This window comes from Leucopleurus acutus, assembly GCF_964270905.1.
Source record: "Leucopleurus acutus genome assembly, chromosome: 19".
Lineage (NCBI taxonomy): Eukaryota > Metazoa > Chordata > Mammalia > Artiodactyla > Delphinidae > Leucopleurus > Leucopleurus acutus.
The window spans coordinates 14,731,196-14,751,277 of record NC_139161.1 but is presented as its reverse complement, the minus strand read 5'-3'; the positions used below and the strand labels follow the sequence as shown (position 1 = coordinate 14,751,277).

The following is a 20,082-nucleotide window of genomic DNA, read 5'->3' as shown; positions in this document are numbered from 1 at the left end:
GCATTTCACTGTTTGTGTACTGTGTGTGGAATTGAGGACTTTATAAAGTCGGTGCGGGGAAGCCAAGTTCAAGCTGCTCTGTGCCAGACAGCTCTGGTTTCGTGTATTTCATGTCTTAGGATTTTGTAGAAAGTGTTATTGTGGGCTTTCTTTACTTTTTACAGGGAATATGGACAGTATGTACCTAAATGTTGTAGGCCCTTATAGAATAAGAATTTACAGAAAAGAGGAAAGAAGTAGTGACTTTTCCCATTCGTCATTGCCAGGTATCCATTCTGGTGGGCTGGCTTTCCCTTTGCTTTGGAAGGGTGGGCATCAGACTTCTACCCTTCCTCCCTCTTAGCCTCAGGAGGGCAGAAGAGGACTGTAGATTAGGATCTCCTTCCCTTCATGTCTGAACACTGGTGGGGATGGTTGTCCTGGGTGTTAGACCCCTCTTTGAAGTACTGGCCTAAAAATGTCTGTTATTCAAGGTGGTAGCAGCAGCTTAGATCTTACCAAACCTGGGAGTGCTGGTTTCTGATCTTGACCAGACTTTTGGGCTGCTTTTGGGGGTTTTGAATGGCTCATCACCAGGCCAAATGCAGGAAAATTTATCTCTGAGCCTGATGTTTTTCTAACTGTGCTAGAGACATCTGAGTGATCTCCTGGTATTTTATTCAGAAAGGCTGGCCCCGGGGACTTCCCTGGTGGTGCAGTGGTTAAGAATCTGCCTGCCAAGGCACGGGACATGGGTTCAATCCCTGGTCCAGGAAGATCCCACATGCTGCAGAGCAACTAAGCCTGTGTGCCACAACTACTGAGCCTGTGCTCTAGAGCCTGTGAGCCACAATGGCTGAGCCTGCGAGCCACAACTGCTGAGCCCACATGCCGCAACTGCTGAAGCCCGTAGGTCTGGAGCCATGCTCCACAGCAAGAGAAGCCACCGCAATGAGAAGCCTGTGCACTGCAAGGAAGAGTAGCCCCTGCTTGCCACAGCTAGAGAAAACCCACACGCAGCAACGAAGACCCAATGCAGCCAAAAAAATAAATAAATTTAAAAAATTGATTTAAAAAAAAAAGGCTGGCCCCTTTTGAATTAATAGAAAGGTATTCTCTCAAAAGAATCCAGAAAACACTCATATCTAGATAACCCATATCTAGATTGCACCTAATTATTGTTTGGGACAGTTGATTTGAGGGAAAAATAAGGATTACAATATGGATGGATTTCCTGGTAGATATAAGCTAATACATTCAGCAGTATAATTTCCAAAAATGAAAGGTAGTGATGGATGAAGGAAAAGTTATAGAGAAATTATCTTCCTGAGATGTTATGCTTTGTGTGAAGGATAGATTATGGTTTATAGTAATATCCTATCAATGTTGTTCAGTAGAACTTGCTGCTGTAATGGAAAGGTTCTATAGTAATCCCTTGGTAGCCGAGGGAATTGGTTCCAGGACCCCCTGTGGATACCAAACTCCTTGGATGGTCAAGTCTGTTAGGTAAAATGGTGCAGTCTTGGCATATAGCCTATGTACATCTTCGTGTATACTTTAAATCATCTCTAGATTACTTATAATACCTAATACAATGTAAATGCCATGTAAATAGTTGCCAGCATGTGGCAAATTCAAGTTTTGCTCTTTGGAACTTTCTGGAATTTTTTTCAGATATTTTTGATCTGCAGATATGGACCTGTGGATATGGAGGGCCGACTTATAGCTGAGTTCTCCAGTATACTAGGCACTTGCCACATGTATCTAGTGAGCACTTGCAATGTGGCTAGTGGGACTGAAAGAGCCAATTCTAAAATTTAATTTGAATTTAAATAGCCACATGTGGCTAGTGGCTACCATACTGAACAGCGCAGTTCTAGATGATAACAGCTTTTATGGTGCCCACTGATTTCAGCCAGCCAGATTTCATTAAAATCCAATGGCTTACCTATCAAATTACCCATGACATTTTTCACAGAACTAGAACAAATAATCCTAAAATTTATGTGGAATCATAAAAGGCTAAGAATTGCCAAAGCAATCCTGAGGAAAAAGAACAAAGCCAGAGGCATACCCCTCCCAGACTTCAGGCAATACTACAAAGCTACAGTAATCAAAACAGTATGGTATTGGCACAAAAACAGACATTTGAATCAATGGAACACACAGTAGAGAGCCCAGCAATAAACCCACATTACCTACCATTAATCTTTGACAAAGGAGGCAAGAATATACAATGGAGAAAAGAGAGTCTCTTCAAGTGGTGTTGGGAAAGCTGGACAGCCACGTGTAAATCAGTGAAGTTAGAACACACCCTTACACCATACACAAAAATAAACTTGAAATGGCTTGAAGACTTAAATATAATACATGACACCATAAAACTCCTAGAAGAGAACATAGGCAAAACATTCTCTGACATAAATCATACTGTTTTCTTAGGTCAGTCTGCCAAGGCAAGAGAAATAAAAGCAAAAATAAACAAATGAGACCTAATCAAACTTACAGGCTTTTGCACAGCAAAGGAAACCATAAACAAAATGAAAAGACATCCTATGGACTGGGAGGAAATATTTGCAGATTGATGCAACTGACAAAGGCTTAATTTCCAAAATATACAAACAGCTCATACAACTCAATAACAAAGAAACAAACAGCCCAATCGAAAAATGGGCAGAAGACCTAGTTAGACATTTCTCCATAGAAGACATACAGGTTGCCAGCAGGCACATGAAAAGATGCTCAGCGTCGCTAACTGTTAAAGAAGTGCAAATCAAAACTGCAATGAGGTATCACCTCACACTGGTCAGAATGGCCATCATTACAAAGTCTACAAATAACTAATGCTGGAAAGGGTGTGGAGAAAAGGCAACCCTCCTACACTGTCGATGGGAATGTAAATTGGTGCAGCCACTATGGAAAACAGTATGGAGATTCCTCAAAAAACTAAAAGTAAAGTTGCCATATGATCCAGCAATCCCACTCCTGGGCATATAGCCAGACAAAACTATAATTCAAAAGATACATGCACCCCTGTGTTCACAGCAGCACTATTTACAATAGCCAAGACATGGAAACAACCTAAATGCCCATCGACAGATGAATGGACAAAAAGGATGTGATACATATATACAATGGAATACTACTCAGCCATAAAAAAGAACGAAATAATGCAATTTGCAGCAACATGGATGGAACTAAAGATTATCATACTAAGTGAAGTAAGTCAGAAAGAGAAAGACAGGACTTCCCTAGTGGCACAGTGGTTAAGAATCTGCCTGCCAATGCAGGGGACATGGGTTTGAGCCCTGGTCTGGGAAGATCCCACATGCTATGGAGCAACTAAGCCCATGCACCACAACTACTGAAGCCCGCGCTCCTGGAGCCTGTGCTCTGCAACAAGAGAAGCCACCGTAATGAGAAGCCCGTGCACTGCAAGGAAGAGTAGCCCCTGATCACCGCAACTAGAGGAAGCCCGCACGCGGCAGTGAAGAACCAACACAGCCAAAAATAAATAAATAAATAAATTTCTTTTAAAAAAAGAGAAAGACAAATACCAGATGATATCACTTATATGTGGAATCTAAAATATGACACAAATGCACTTGTCTATGAAACAGAAACAGACTCGCAGACATAGAGAACAGACTTGTGGTTGCCAGTGGGGAGGGGGGTGGGGGAGGGATGGATTGGGAGTTTGGGATTAGCAGATGCAAACTATTATATATAGAATGGATAAACAAGATCCTACCGTATAGCACAGGGAACTATATCCAATATCCTATGATAAACCATAATGGAAAAGAATATGAAAAATAATGCATGTATATGTATAACTGAATCACTTTGCTATACAGGAGAAATTAATATAACATTGTAAAATTAACTATACTTCAATAAGATAAATTTTTTAAAAAATGGCTTAGAGCCCTCTTTGCTGTGGCTTATTGCTTCTTCCTCTGGTTATACCACTTCCCAGTCTGGGGGAGCAGGGAGTATATGAGAGAACCACGCACTTCTTCCTGTCAGTGTGGAGGAGGGCAAGAACTATAGAGGCTGATGGCTGAGTGCTGCTAGTCCGCCACACACTAGTCAGATTTCATCTAAGTCTAGACATGCTAACAGATTAAGGTGGTTTTAATATACATTTTCCCCTATCACATTAAGCATCTTTTCATGTGTTTATTAGCCATTCATCATAGCCTTTGCTTGTGTTTCTATTGGGTTGTCTTTTTCTTATTGATTTTTGCAAGTATTTTCTCCAAGTTTGGTATTTCTTTTTAACTTTTTTTTTTTTAAAGAAGATGTTGGGGGTAGGAGTTTATTAATTAATTAATTTATTTTTGCTGTGTTGGGTCTTTGTTTCTGTGCAAGGGCTTTCTCTAGTTGTGGCAAGCGGGGGCCACTCTTCATCGTGGTACGCGGGCCTCTCACTATCGCGGCCTCTCTTGTTGCGGAGCACAGGCTCCAGATACACAGGCTCAGTAGTTGTGGCTCACGGGCCTAGTTGCTCCGCGGCATGTGGGATCCTCCCAGACCAGGGCTCGAACCCGTGTCCCCTGCATTAGCAGGCAGATTCTCAACCACTGCGCCATCAGGGAAGCCCTCTTTTTAACTTTGTTGATGGTTTATTTTCCCATCAAAAGTTTAAATTTTTGTTGTCAAACTTGTCTTCTTCCTTTTTGTCTTATCTATTTTATGCAATGCTTAGGAAGACCTTCCCTGCTCTAATATTTTTTTCAATCCTGTATTTTCTTTATACATATATATATATATGTATGTATATATATATATATATAATATATATGGGTTTCTGATATTCTCTTCTGTTTATCTCTTTGCTTATTTTTTTTAAATATTTATTTGGTTGCGTGGGGTCTTAGTTGCGGCAGGCGGGCTCCTTAGTTGTGGCTCATGGGCTCCTTAGTTGCAGCACGTGGACTCCTTAGTTGTGGCATGCGAACTCTTATTTGCAAAAGGCATGTGAGATCTAGTTCCCTGACCAGGGATCGAACCCAGGCCCCCTGCATTGGGAGTGTGGAGTCTTATCCACTGTGTCACCAGGGAAGTCCCTCTTTGCTTATTTTTGTTTTAATTATTTAAGTTTTAGAGTGTTGGGTTGGTCCCATATAAAATTGCCACTTTTATATGCAAAAATTGTTGACTACCTCCAGTATCATATAGTTAAACCTAATGCATTAATTAAAGCTTTTTATTAAAAACATTTCAAGCACACACAAAAATAGAATATGATACTCAACCCCCAAGGACCTGTCACCCAACTTCAACATTATCAACATTTTGCCAACCTTGTTTCATCTATCCCCACTTGTAAATTTTGCTGTGACATTTAATGACAAATCATTTTAAGACCTCTTTGAACATGTTCTTACTCTACCATCTATTTATAGAAATTGTTCTTTGAACTGACCTAGAGAGTCTCTCTAGAAGAGCATCAATATCAACGCTACTTACATGCACACATGTGTCACTGGTTAAGAAAAAACTGATCAGGCATATAACCAACTCAAGGGGAATTCCTGTGACTATGGCAGGAAATGTCAGTTCTGAGGATAATCAGCATTGAGATTACTGTGGCATCTCAAAAATGAACAATGGAAGAGACCTTTCAAGTCCTGGAGTTGAGTTGTTTATAGGAGTTAAGACCATGTTTTCAGGACTGCTGCTCCAATCCCCAGGTTTTCTTCCTAACAGGAATATTTGAAGCATAGTTTTTAAATCCAGGTATCCTCCTATGATACTGCACTGTCATTGACCGAAAGAGCTGAGATGAAGTGGAAGAACAATGGCTGAGATTGAGTACTGCTCATAGGTACTATTGACAAACCTGAGAGATGCTCAGAAGAAGGGTGAAAAGATAAAGGTAGACGTAAGAGAAGAAAAAAATACAGAGAAAGGCAAGCTGCATGAAAAATAAAAAGAGAATTCTATGTTGAAAAGAAAAGGAAGATAACACTCAGGAGCCATAGCTTCTAAACCCTGCATTTAAAATATACAGTTAACCATGATTTCTGTTCCTTTTCAGAATTATAGCATTCAGCCGGCCTGTAAGATATGAAGATGTGGAGCACAAGGTGACGACAGTGTTTGGGCAGCCTCTTGATCTACATTACATGAACAATGAGGTACGAAAGATGGATGGTGTGCGGGCAAGGGAGGCCCAGCTGCCTACCTTTTTTCTCTCTGTTTAACTGAGGATTTCCTAGTTTGTTCCTTTAATGTCATCTTCAGGTTTTCATTTTTTGGAGCCTCTTTCCTTAATTCCAGTAATTCTGCGATTTCTCTTTTTTATTACATGGGAGGTTACATAGCTATGTCCATTCCCTCTGCTCATTGAATGCTGGTAGCTCTAATACTCCATGGTGGAATCAGGTACGCGATTAGGGTCAGGGCTTATATTGTCTCCTTTACATTTTGTAGGTTATCTTTTTCCTTCCAGCACAGCCTTAGTAGCAGAGGGTTCAGAAGGGCTGGGGAGGTGTGGAAAACTGGTGGGTAGATCCTCTATTGACAGGCATAAATGCTGGATTCTTCTCTCAGAGTTTAACTTCTAACTGTAGCTGGTTCCAAACGTTAGCACCTACTCTAATGATTTCTTTAACTCTTAGTCCTCCTAACCCCGCCCAACAGCCATTTTATTTATTCATACTTTGAACATCACCCAGGAAGGAATTCTTTTGAATGTCAGTTACTTGGCTGCTTTCCCAGCTCCAAGGAACGTACTAGAGGCTGCAGTCTGCTTAGGCTGGTGCTTTGCATTAGTCTGAAAGGCACTGTTTGTGCCCAATAAGGAGCCTGCACCTTGAGGGAACTGAGTTGGGGGGAAAGACAGGAAAGCTGGGCAACCTCGTGGCTCTTTGAGAGTCAGGTCCTTACTTTGTAGTTTTTCTATTTTTTAAATTTATTTATTTTAATTTATTTATTTTTGGCTGGGTTGGGTCTTAGTAGCTGTGCGGTGTTTCTCTAATTTCGGTGAGCAGGGGCTACTCTTCGTTGCGGTGCGCGGTCTGCTCATTGCAGTAGCTTCTCTTGTTGCAGAGCATGGACTCTAGGCACTCAGGCTTCAGTAGTTGTGGCACGTGGGCTCAGTAGTTGTGCCTTGCAGGCTCCAGAGCACAGCCTCAGTAGTTGTGGCGCACAGGCTTAGTTGCTCCGCGGCATGTGGGATCTTCCCGGACCAGGGCTTGAACCCATGTCCCCTGCATTGGCAGGCAGATTCTTAACCACTGCGCCACCAGGGAAGTCCCCTTACTTTGTAGTTTTATTTTATTGGTTGAAAAGTTAAGAATTTCCTCTACTTTGGGGCTTAAATCTGTAGGAGATGACATTTGTTGGCAAAAACTCTGTGGTCCTCTTCATATAAAATGTACAACCACAACTGGATATATGCACTGCCAAATAGCTAACAAAAATAACACCATCTGATTTTTGCTTTTTGGATAAATTTTAGAAATACAGCAAATTTGAAAAATAAACCACTAACTCTATAGTTAATAAATAACACAGATGTAAGTATTTTAAAGTATGTAAAGTAACACATTTTAAATACAGGATTTGAGAACTCCCCCCCAAATACAAATGTCAAATCCATAGAAGTTTAAAAAATTGCAGCTCAAGCATCAGTGACTATATAAGAAAGTGAGGCTGAAGTCAGCTAGCCAATCAGCATTAAAGAAGGTGTTCTTTAGTTAGTAAAGACTTTTCTGGATGATTTAGTACCACTTGTTTCTCTTTCCATTAATATTTCCATTAAGAATTTCAGATGTCCCAAAATCCATTTTCAAACTCTTTTGCCAAGGGAATGACTGCCCAGAATGTTGAGCATTCCTTTATTCAAATGTTTATACAGATATTGATTTTAAAGCCAAATATAAGTAATTGTCATTATTTTTTGAGTCAGTGAAGACTAATTTATTTGAGCATTTATTTTTCATCACTTTGTTTTTTGTTGTTTTTTGTTTTTGTTTTTTGGCTGTGCTGCACGGCTTGCAGGATCTCAGTTCCCCGACCAGGGATTGAACCTGGTCCATGGCAGTGAAAGCCTGGAATCCTAACCACTAGACCACCAGGGAACTCCCATAATTGTTACTATTTTAAATCATTCACGTCTTTCCGTAGTCTGCTAATGTCAGTGACCAAGAATTGACTAATTTACTTACATCTTATTAATTTCAAATGTCTCAACTATTTTTCTTTTCTTTGCCCTCTAAACCCTGCCTTGTCAGGATTTGTGAACGACAAATGAAAAAATCTGTTGAGATTTTATTTTATTTATGTTTATATTTTTGTAATAATAGCTTTATTGAGATATAATTCGCCTGCCATAGAATTTACTCTTATTTTTAAATTTACATTTTAAACTGTATAATTCAGTGGTTTTAGTGTATTCACAGAGTTGTGTAACTAACATCACTACCTGATTCCAAAACTTTTTCATCACCCCAAAGAGAAATCCTGTAGTTCTTAGGAGTCACTTCCCATTCTCCCCACTCCCCAGTCCCTGGCAACCACTTATTTACTTTCTGCCTCTCTGGATTTGCCTATTATGAACATTTCATATATATGGAATCACACAATATGTGGCCTTTTGTGTTTGGCTTCTTTCACTAAGCATGTTTTCAAGGCTCATCTATGTTGTAGCATGTCTCATACTTCATTCATTTTTATGGCTGAATAATATTCCATTATATGGATGTACCACATTTTGTGTATCCATTTATCTGTTGATGGACACTTGAGTTGTTTTCACTTTTGGCTATTATAAATAATGCTGCTATGAACATTTGTGTACAAATTTTTATATGAACAAATGTTTTCAATTCTCTAAAATATACCTGAGTGGAATGATGGTTCTTGTAGAAACTCTGTATTTAACTTTTGGAGGAACTGCCCAACTTTCGCATATCAACTGGTACCACTTTACATTTCTACCAGCAATGTACGAGGGTTGCAATTTCTCTACATCATCACCAATACTTGTGATTCTCTCTTTTTTTTTTTCTTTTTTAAAAAAATTATAGCCATCCTAGTAGACGTGAAGTGGTATCTTATTGTGGTTTTTAACTTTCATTTCCTTAATGACTAACGATGTTGAGTAGCTTTTTATGTGCTTATTAGCCATTTGTTTATTTTCTTTGGACAAATATCTATTCAAATCCTTTGCCCTTTTAAAAAATTGGATTGTTTGTCCTTTTATTGTTGAATTGTAAGAGTTCTTTATATATTCTGGATACTAGACCCTTATCATACATTTGCAAAATTGTAGGTTTTTTTTTTTAAGTTAAAACCTACTCCAGTAATTTCTTTATCTTCCCCTGTCTCCACCCACCCCTTCCCCACCTCCCCCAACACCAGTCCTTATTTATCCCTACTTTGAGTGTTACCCAGGAAGGAATTCTTTTACAATATGATATGATTTGTAAAATTTTCTCCCATTCCATGGGTTGTCTTGAGGTTTTATTTTAAATACTGTTTTTACTATTTGTTTTTTCCTGGCCTGGGGTTTAGAGTTCTCATTTCCTTGTATTCTGAATGGGGAACTGAAGAAATTAATTGGATTTTTGCTTTATGTTTGCCACAAATACATAAGATCTGACATTTTTTAGGTCTTAGGCAAAGCATAGTTTTGCATCTTTTAATACTAAGTACTCATAATATCTTCTGCTTCTAACAGTGAGTGAGGCTTATCTGTACCCTCAAGAACCATCTCTTTAATACTTCAGTGGAATGAAAACAGAGGAAGTAGTTTTTCGTTCTAGTCACTGATTTTTTTTAACCTTTATACATTAAGATACTAAACCCTTCTATGCAGTCTAAGTTTGTGTTCTTATTTGAGTAACGTTTTCATCCTCTGCCTGACCCCTCCTCCTCCTGTGCCTTTTCTGCTTATTCTGTTAATGTCAGCACAGGGTAGAATGGGACATGATTCTACTGCTTAATCTAGGAAGAAATATGGGGCCTATAACTGTTTCGGATTTGATGCTTTGGAGTAAAGGGTATTTTTAGAGACGAAGCTTTTCTTAGAAAATATCTTGGGGGGGGGTGGGATGAATTGGGAGATTGGGATTGACATATATACACTATCGATACTATGTATAAAATAGATAACTAATGAGAACGTACTGTATAGCTCAGGGACCTCTACTCAGTGCTCTGTGGTGACCTAAATGGGAAGGAAATCCAAAAAAGAGGGGATATATGTATACGTATAGCTGTTTCACTTTGCTGTACAGTAGAAACTAACACAATATTGTAAAGCCACTATACTCAAATAAAAATTTTTTAAAAAACTGAAAATATTTAAAAAAATATTTTTATACCATCAAAAAAAAATACCTTGAAATAAAGTACTGATATGTGCTACAGCATGGATGAACTCAAAAACGTTAAGCAAAGTGAAGGAAGCTAGATGCAAAAGGCTATGAATTGAATTGAATTGAATATGAATTGTGTGATTTCATTTATATGAAATGTCCAGAAAATGCAAATCTCTAGAGACAGAAAGTAGATTAGTGGTGGCCTGGGGTAAGAGGTAGAAAAGGGGAGTGACTATGAATGGGCACAGGAGATCTTTTTGGAGCAATGGAAATGTTTTGAAATTGAATTGTGGTGATGGTTGTACAACTCTGTAAATTTACCAAAAATCTTTGAATTGTAAACTTAATAAAAAGGAAAAGAAAATATCTCTGTGGTTTCAATTAGATCTTTTAAGACCCCATAGTATCCACTGAGACTGTTTTCCTCCAAATTTATTTTTTTGTTGCTTATTTTTGCAAACTAAAGACTTATGTTTTATGTGATTTCCTTTTTCTGTGTCCTGTGTCACAGCTCTCCATCCTGCTGAAGAACCAAGATGATCTTGATAAAGCAATTGATATTTTGGATAGAAGCTCAAGCATGAAAAGCCTTAGGATATTGCTGCTGTCCCAGGACAGAAATCATGTAAGTAGCCCCTGTCACGGCCTGACAGCTGAAGACAAAGCTTGCTGTCCTTCAGGAGTCCACCTTGCTTCCTTGACAGAATTTTGTGTTCCTTAGTCACTGCTAAAGCGAGAACGTAGGTATGGCCCAGCCCACTGGGTCAGTAGCCATTTAGCCTTCTGCATTTGATTTTACTGCGAAGCCAGATCATTGGTGTTAAAATTGCAACTGAAGGTGACTTGGCTTGTGGTGTGGGAGGAAGGGAAACATTTTATGATAAAGGAGGAAATTCTTTTTCTCTGTATTTGTGTTCTTTCGACTAGATTTGGACCCCAGCAAGAGAGATTTGCTCAGCGTGGGGGAGCTGATTAGTAGAGGCTGTCAAGGATTTGAGACTATCATGCTTTGTAAACCCAACTCCCACAACTCCTCGGCAACCGTGACTTTCCCTTGGGACACATGTAGGAAACAAACTTTCCCTTCTGTTCAGTGGAAAAAAGGCCATGGGCTAAAGGGCCTCTTGTAATTTACCAGCTGCTACCTTACCAAATGGCAGCAATCTGTGGGGGCCTTCAGAAGTGAGGGATCATCCCTTATGTAGTTTCCTCTCTAAAGGGTCCCTGGGGGCCTACATTTCAGAAGAATGCTTGTAATCTGGGTCTGTCTTCTAATCACTGATGGCTCTACCAGTTTTCTTCAGATGCATGTTCCTGAAGGTTTCTTGGCACTCTTTCCTTTCCTTATGCTTGAAGACAGCCAACTGTGGACAGCTGACATTACTGTCTGAGAACTATGGACGCCCCATACCAGGACAGAGTTTAGATGGAATGGTGCTTTATGCTGACTATTTATTTATTTAGTTAGTTAGTTAGTTAGTTAGTTAGTTAGTGGTACGCAGGCCTCTCACCGCTGTGGCCTCTCCCCTTGCGGAGCACAGGCTCCGGACGCGCAGGCTCAGTGGCCATGGCTCACGGGCCCAGCCGCTCCGCGGCATGTGGGATCCTCCTGGACCGGGGCACGAACCCGTGTCCCCTGCATCGGCAGGCGGACTCTCAACCACTGCGCCACCAGGGAAGCCCCTGACCATTTATTTTTAAAGACACCTTGGACTGTCTATTGATTAGCGAAAGACACAGGAGAATGCGGTTAGGAAGGCTTAGAGTAAAGAAGACATTTTCTCATATTATAGAAGTGTCCTTGAGCATGAGGACTGGTCTTCTCTCTCACAATGTCTTCTTTTCTGGATGTGTTTTGGGAAGTATTCTGAAGTAAAATATATACTTTATTATTTCATTTCTCTGTTCAAGTTACTCACCTGCTCCTTGTAGGCCTTCCTCGTTGCCTATCATGTAAGATCTAAATTTAGCCTGGCACCCAAGGGTTATCACTACCCTTCCTCTCAGCTCCCCAGTCTCATCTTTCCAGGTTCTTCAGCATACTTCCACTATTCTGCAGTTCTTCCTGCTTCCTCTTTGCCAGACCATGGTCAACCTTTTTTAAGGCTCTAGCTTGATTTACCTGCTGCAGTTTGGTCAGTATTTTTGACTGAGACCATTTTCATTATTCCCTGTTCCTTTAGTCATTGGATATAATTTGCACACTAGTTTATGGGTTCCTGAGTAATTGCCCTCTAGTTGTTGCATATTTGTAAGTTTTACCCCAAAAGATTATAAGCTCCTTGAGAACGGGAGCTGTGTCTTGTTTTGGAACCCATCCTCTTAAGAGAACACAGTGAATACTTCTTGAATTGTTAGCAGGAGTCAAGCAGAAATCATATTCTGCCAACCCCTTCTTTACAGAAGAAGCTGGAATTGGGGTTGAGTTTAATGATGTGATTGTTTAACTGGGAGCTAGCACCCCTGATTGTGATCCCTCCACTCCCCTGATGAGAAACTGTAGACAACTGGTTCTTTGCATTCGCTTTCCCATCCATTAAGGGGTGCACTCAGCTACAGATACTGCTGCAACACCAGAGCTGTTTGAAAGATGACCATCTAAGCTCTGACACTGATGGTGTGGCATTAGATATCACATAAAATAAGTGCCACGTTGATGCCTCTCTCTCTAAGGATGTGTATTTTTTAAAATTATTATAAAGTCAGTATAAGTTGTTGTAAACTTAAAAAAAAAAGAGGACCGTCTTACATAATCCTAGCACCGTAACACATTGATTGATTTTTGCATACGCCCCTCTTTGGCCATATGTATACACACTATAAGTGTTGTCATGGTATTTATACAATATTCTACTTTAATTTTTCACTTAACATTGTCATGTACATTTTTCTGTTAATATACAGTCTTCATGATTATAATTTATAAGGATGCATAAGTCCGTTGAGTGGATATACCATAATTTAATTAAATAACCATTTTTGCTACTGTTGGAACACTTAAGCTACTCCTTTTTTTGCATTTATAAAGATTTGCATTTAAGACTAATAGTGGCATTGGTGGTGATGAAATCTTTCCTTGAGGACTTCCTCAGCTAGACCTCAGGCTTCTCAATAAACAGAGGTATCATGATCCAAAATTGCTACGTGCTTAGGAGTCCTACTTCTGGAAGTGCTTCTCTGTTTGTGATGAAATATCAGTTTTCTTCTAGTTTCTAATCTTTTATGGACCAATTCTTTTTTAAAAACGTGAAAAGTAAAATGGAAAATTTAACTAGAGACGTATAAAATACAAGCCCACAACTTTTATTGTTAAGTTCAATAGACATGAGTCACTGCCAAATTGTTGTAAAAGTGCTTAAAGAGTTACTCTTCCATTTTGGTATTTACCTTGTTGAGGACTGGTATACACCACAGGTTGTACCCTGGCACCAGCCCACAGATCACACTTTACATACACTTCTCCAGGATACCATATCAACCTGGTCTTCATCTCCTCTTGATGGTAACTGTGAGCCACTTTGTTCTCTACTTAGTTTCCTCCATTTTTAGCAATCTGTCAACTCATCCACCTTTTGTTATCACCTATACCTTTACTTCCCTTCTTATTCCTGTTTCTAAATGTACTATCTCTTTCTACTCTCCAGATTCCTTTTTTATTGATCCTTCTATGACAGCTTCTGATCTTTCCTCTGTCTTCATCCCTCACCAAGGTGGAAAGTCATACTCCTCCCATCGCACCTGGCCAAGGCCAGGTCTTAGGCTTCAATATTGTTTTTACCTGAGAACTCCTGGATTTGGGCAATCACAGAACCTCCTCTTAGTCTGAAGAGTCTTTCTCTAGCCTTGGTTTTACTGCCATTTTAAGATACTTCACCGTCTCCTTCAGTAGTTCTTGCTGCCCTAGCCCTCTGCCTTGGGCCATCAACTCTTAGCTGTTTTCCTATTACAGACTTCTTTTCTAAACATGTGTGCATCTAACTCTTAATTTATCTTTCTGCTCTTGACTTTCTTATAACTTTCTCGACCTTTCCACTGTCATAACATAATCTCAAGCTTAACATTCTGTTGTCACTTGTACCTGCATATGATAAAAACTAAATACCCAACCATCTTAAACTGTGAATGGCATTTTGTTTTGTTACCTCATATTCTCTCTGACAAAAGTAAACTTATAATCTTCTCATCTAAATGTTGCCCACTTCCCAAATTTCCCATCAATGAATTTGACACTATTTAAGTTCAAAATATCAAGGATAATCTAAATGGTAGTTATTTTCAGTTTTCCAAGAAACTAATGGGGCAAGTGCAGGAAGTTAGAACGAAACTTGTTGGGCAGAATACCTTCAGTCTGGCCCCTGTTTAAAAATCATTACACTTTACATGTATAAGGTACTTTCAACTCTCATTTGGTTTTTGCAGCTTTGAGTGGTTGGTTAGGCATCTGTTATCGCCAGTCTACCCCCTGGGGAAACTGAGGCTTAGAGTGATTTGGCCTAGGTGAAACAGTAGATAGTGACAGAGCTGGTCTTGAATCCAGATGTTCTGACTATAGTCCAGTATGTATTAGATACCATCCAGGAAAGGGATCTTAGAATTATTGTAGTCCTTGGAAAACCTCACCCAGGTTCTTCCACAGTTCATTAGAAACAGAACAGAAAGTATAATGTTGCCCGTGAGGAAAACTTGTGAGATGTGTCATTCTCTTCCCCACAGCTCAGAAGGTTAACTGAGCTAGGAAAGGTCCAAGAGAAGACAAACTTTTTAAGGGGTTGGGGTCAGTTTTATATGTGTATATATGTGTATGGCCTAAAAAGCCTGGAACTCTTTAGTCGGGAAAGGAAGCCGAAGCATACGTATGTATAAACAAAGTCTGTGACGCATTGAAGAGCAGGGATAATAAAAACACAGATTTGTTCACCTAATCTCAGTTTGGATGAGCCCCTTGAATATTGAGGATTATCATAGAACAAAATGGAAATAAGAATGTGTATAAGGGGTATAAACATGGCATCCTTTATTCAAGTTGTATAGCTTCAAAGCAGATTTTTTTAAGGCTTTTAATAAATTCATGGATGTTAAAGCTGTAAATCTATTAAATAACCTGGATGCTTCCACAGCTATCATAACTGTCATGGTCTATCATGGAAATGTCTCGTTGCCACCATTGAAGCAGAGGACTAGTGACATCCAAGGTGCCATTTCTCAGCTCATGTTTCCGTGAACCAAACTAAAGCAAACACACACACACCTCTTCTTTTCCCCCTGCATCATTGAATCCACCTGTTCCCTTTGTCTGACACCACCAAATCTTTTATCGAGATGATTTGTGGGTCAACTTTTATAATCTCTTTTTCTGCTAATCTCCTCGCTTCCAGTGACTGCAGTCTTTGTGCATGTGGCTCCCTGGTAATTTTTCATGTTGTTTGTGTCGGCCACAGCACACTGCTACCCCCAGAGCCTTTCAGTGAGGTTTTCATTGAATGGTCAAATGAAATGACCATTCTGTTTGCTGTCTTTAGAATGTTCTGCCAGCTACACACTTTATACCTGTTGGCTCTCCTTTCACTCTCTTACAGGTCCCTTTTATTTTTCCTAGTCCCACCTTCCTCCTTCCTCTCTTGCCCACTTCTAGGTCTTGTTCAAGTTTCCCTGAATCCTTGCATCAACCTCATTTTTGTTTACCATGCCATTCTCTTTTATCTCCTTAAATCAGGGTTTTCTGAACTTGACTGACTATTACAAACACTTGGGGGAGATTTAAAAAACACCAATCCTTCGGCCTTACCCCCAGAGATTCTGTTGTAGTTGGCCTGAGGTGTTAAAAATCCCACAGGCAGTTCTGCTGGTCGGCTCGGGCTGAGAACCATTGCCTTAAACCCAAGTGTGACTCACCTCCTAAGACCTTGCTGCCGCCCTGTGTCAGCATCACCTGAAAGCTTGTTAGAAATGCAGATTCTCAGCCCCAGCCCAGACCTACTGAATCACAATCTGCACTTCATCAAGGTCCCAGGTGATCTGTGTGCACACGAAAATGTGAGAAGCCCTGCTTTGAAACCTTCCCTGATTCCCTTCATCTGTTTTCCCACTGTTGCCACAGTCAGCCTTTCGTTTTAGAAACCTACGCTCATGCTGGCTGTTGAACCTCCTCTCCTGGCTCAGCTTTTAGATTTAAAATTGAGAGTTTAGAATCTATGTTCTTTGATACGTTTCAGATTCATGTTGCCAAGATGTATTGAATTCCCACCCTGTGTAAGGCCCCGTGTCTAAGCAGGTGTCCTTGGGGTGCTCAGCGTGCAGCTCTCCTCTTTCTGACTCTAAGGCTGTGGCTTTTTCCTTGCCCTTCACTGGCCTGCTTCCCCAGCGTGTGGCTTTGATTGTTTTTTCCTTTCTGACCCTCGGCAGAGAGCTATTGCACATTGGAGGCTTTAGCAAGAACACTCACTTCCCCTTGGTCTGACTTCCCGTTAGAGCAAGACAGTTTGTCAAGACAGCCCTGCATGTGATAGAGTCTGGCGTGGGGGGACTAGAGGAGGCTGCTTGGCAGCTGAACTTAGCCCTGAGAGCGGGAAGCCTTTTTCCTGGAGGACAGGATATAGTTTGTTTAGGTTGGACCTTTTTTTTTTTCTTACAGGAGGTAAGAGAGAGAGAGAAACAAGTAGAAACTTTGACCCAAATTATTTATAAATTCTGAGCTCCCACTCTGCACAGTGCTCTGCTTATTTATGAGCACATCCTGACATCACTTGCTCACCTTCAAGCTTCAGTTTTAAGCTTTCGCAGTGCAAGGGTCCCTTTCTGTTGCTTTGTTTTCTCTCAAGGGCTCACCTTGAGGCCCAGCTGGGTCAGTGCAAAGTGAGGTAGATGTGGCAAGGCTGCTGACCCTGTTCTGAAGTCCTTGACCTCTGGCAGAATGGTGCCTTGATAGCCTTTCTGAGATGAACACAATCCTGAGATGGTTCACATGTAAACCCCAGTAATATGAAGCATCTGAGACCTTCTTACCTTAATTTTCCAGGAGTGATTATGGTTGGGGAAGAAGCAGCACATCAAGCTATTTTTTAAGTTTATCAGCCAGAATTTTTGGTGCAGAAGTTGCCACCATTCTCCATTCTGACCCCCCACGTGGCAGGTGATCTTGCCACTGAAATAATTTCCTGCTTTTCCTGCTATTCTTCCCAAGCTCTCTGGAGAGTTTTATGAGAGGGTATTTACAACGCTTTTCTGTTTGGCACATTATTACAGGAATGCCTGTTATTCTTCTGTGTCTGGGTCATCACCTAATAAGTTGGAGCACTGAGTCTCAGTGCTCTATATCAGTGAAGCTGGATAACTACATTGAGTAAACAGTGATTTGCCAAGATGAGTTGAGGAGTGAGATTTGAGGGAAAGCTGGGTAGCTCATGTATTGAAAGCGTGATGGCGGCTGAGAGCATGGGGAGGCCCAGGGAGGGGCGGGGGGCCTTTCTAAGCCTGCCTGCTTAACGAGCTCAGCCTTTTTCCTCTTATCTTGCAGACCAGTTCCCCTCCCCACTCCGGGGTGTCCAGGCAGGTGCGAATCAAAGCTTCCCAGTCTGCGGGAGACATAAATACCATCTACCAGCCCCCTGAGCCCAGGAGCAGGCACCTCTCTGTCAGTGAGTATCTCACCCCTTTTTTCCTCTCATCTAATTTATCTGCCCATGTATTTTTTTAAATATTCTTTTTAAAAATTATTAAAAAACAGTCATCAAACGTTATTGACTGCTACGCTGTTCAGAATAATGTTCCATGCTTTTCTTTGGGGAGAAGAAATAGACAAGTGACTGGGATGGAGTCCTGACCCTCCAGGAGCTTACGCTCTCATGATGTGGTGGCAAAATCAAATTCCTTTTCAACAGCCCTGAAAAAGTGATCTCCTCAAACATCTGCTCGAAGACCTCCAGCAGCAGTAGACCCTCGTTTTTGACCATTCTTTCCCCAAAGGACTGGGGACTTGTGAAGTTACGAATCAGGTCCAAGATTGAGTTTTGACATCAAACCTCTTGCTTGTGATTCCTGAGGAGTCCTAATGCTTCAAGGAAGATGGGACAAAGTTTCTCCAATGAAACTCCTGGAGAGTCAAACTAAGTTGTCTGGGAAGGACAGGAGACTGTTGACGTAAATACAGTTGGCTCATTAGGAAGAAAGCTACAAAGCTGCTGACAGGTCTCCCCAGGAAAGGAATCTAAATCAGGTCTGTGCATTATACCAGGCAATCCAGGTTTGCTCTGGATCCCATTTCCCACAGTCTGAGGAGAAAGCTCATTTCTTGAATTGTGCAGTTTGTTTCAAGAGGGAAGTCCGGCCTTAACAATATTTCTGTTGAGGTTGCTGCCCTAACGTCGCTGAGACCCCTGCTGCTGTCCATACAGGTTCTATCCATACAGGTAGAATTGCATCAAACTGAACTGCTCTCTGGAGATCTTGAGCTGAACTTGGGGAGGTCTGAGCATCAGTCCTGTCACTGAGCTTGTCTGGGAGTGATAAGCCTCCTCGGGGGGCAGCCGGAAGAATGTGTTGCTGAGGCACTGACTTTGCCTCACTGAGTAATTTCTGGAACCCTAGCAAGCACTGGTAGTAAGTGTTGCCAAGCTGAAAGTCTGTATATGTGTTTCATATTTCCCTAACATTGTGGATAATTGGTGGCTGCGTTTTCAATAAGCTGGTTGAGGAGAGAGCCAGCACCCCAACAAGGAAACCTTATCTAGAGTATCTCTGGCCCTAAAATCCAGGTGCCCTGGAACCTGGGAATCTCTGCTAGTTTGGCCTCTGTTCCAGAGCCCTTGTAGAGAGCAAGGGGCTGGAGGAGGGCAGCATTGCTCCTTTGCAGAGTAAGCTGTGAGGATGGACACAGGGCAGTGATTGGGCCTCCGGCTCCTGAGCAATTTCCTGTGACTTGTGTGTGGAAGCTACATGCTGGGCCCTCACTGTAGGGGCCGTATATGGAATTTCCTTGTCTGAGAGTGCTAAAATCTTACGGGGGGAGTAAGATTTCTATGAACGAGTTCCTATCTATCTAGAGAATGGGCAACACAGCCTCCCAGCACACACAGATCCTGGGTTCCTTCAGTCAGCAAGCATTAGGCACCAGCCTTTGGGCTGGCATGAGTGCCATGGTGGAGGCATCTGGGAGGCTGAGAGTGGTGCGGGAGCACAGAGCAGGCAGTAACCAACGGCGCCCAGGACTTTGGGGAAAGGTTTCGCTAAAGAGAGGGAACATCAGAGCTGACAAACTAAGGAAGATTTACTGAGTGCAGGGACAGATACTCCGGGCACAGAAAAGGGCATCTGCCAGGCACGATCACAGAAGAAGGTGGTGGCTTCTGAGAACCCCAGGTGGTTTGGAGTGGTGGGTTTGACGAGAGAAGCAGGCAGAGCCTGGCAGCCTTTCTAAAAGCTGGAAAATGGCAGAGATTATTTCTAACTGGAACGACCTGGGAAATGCATTCTGGGATTTTTATAGATTATGGAGGATTTCCATAAGCAAGGATGAGGGGAGAGGGCATTTCAGTGATTTGCTGGTGGAGATCCCACTTATCCTTCAGACTGGCTCGTGTATTGATATTTGGAGAAGTAGAGAAGGCTGGGAAAGAATGCCTGCCTTGGCTGGGGACCCTTGTCTGCACATGGGCTTGTTCGGTGGGCAGTGGAGAGCCACTGGGAACAGTGACCCCTTGTACCCATCTCTATCCTAATGCTTATCACATTGTCTTGTTATTGTATCCCTCTCCCTGTCAAACTGCATTTT

At 41.3% G+C, this 20,082-nt stretch overlaps 1 protein-coding gene across 1 annotated transcript in view; it reads left to right on the top strand.

The window, feature by feature from the left end:
• MAP3K3 (mitogen-activated protein kinase kinase kinase 3) overlaps nt 1–20,082 on the top strand; it is a 60,581-nt gene that overhangs the window by 21,507 nt on the left and 18,992 nt on the right. The window contains exons 5-7 of the mRNA XM_082860483.1: nt 6,026–6,125; nt 10,828–10,941; nt 17,830–17,950. Coding sequence (XP_082716609.1) covers nt 6,026–6,125; nt 10,828–10,941; nt 17,830–17,950 — 335 coding nt within the window. The remainder of the gene's footprint in view (nt 1–6,025; nt 6,126–10,827; nt 10,942–17,829; nt 17,951–20,082) is intronic.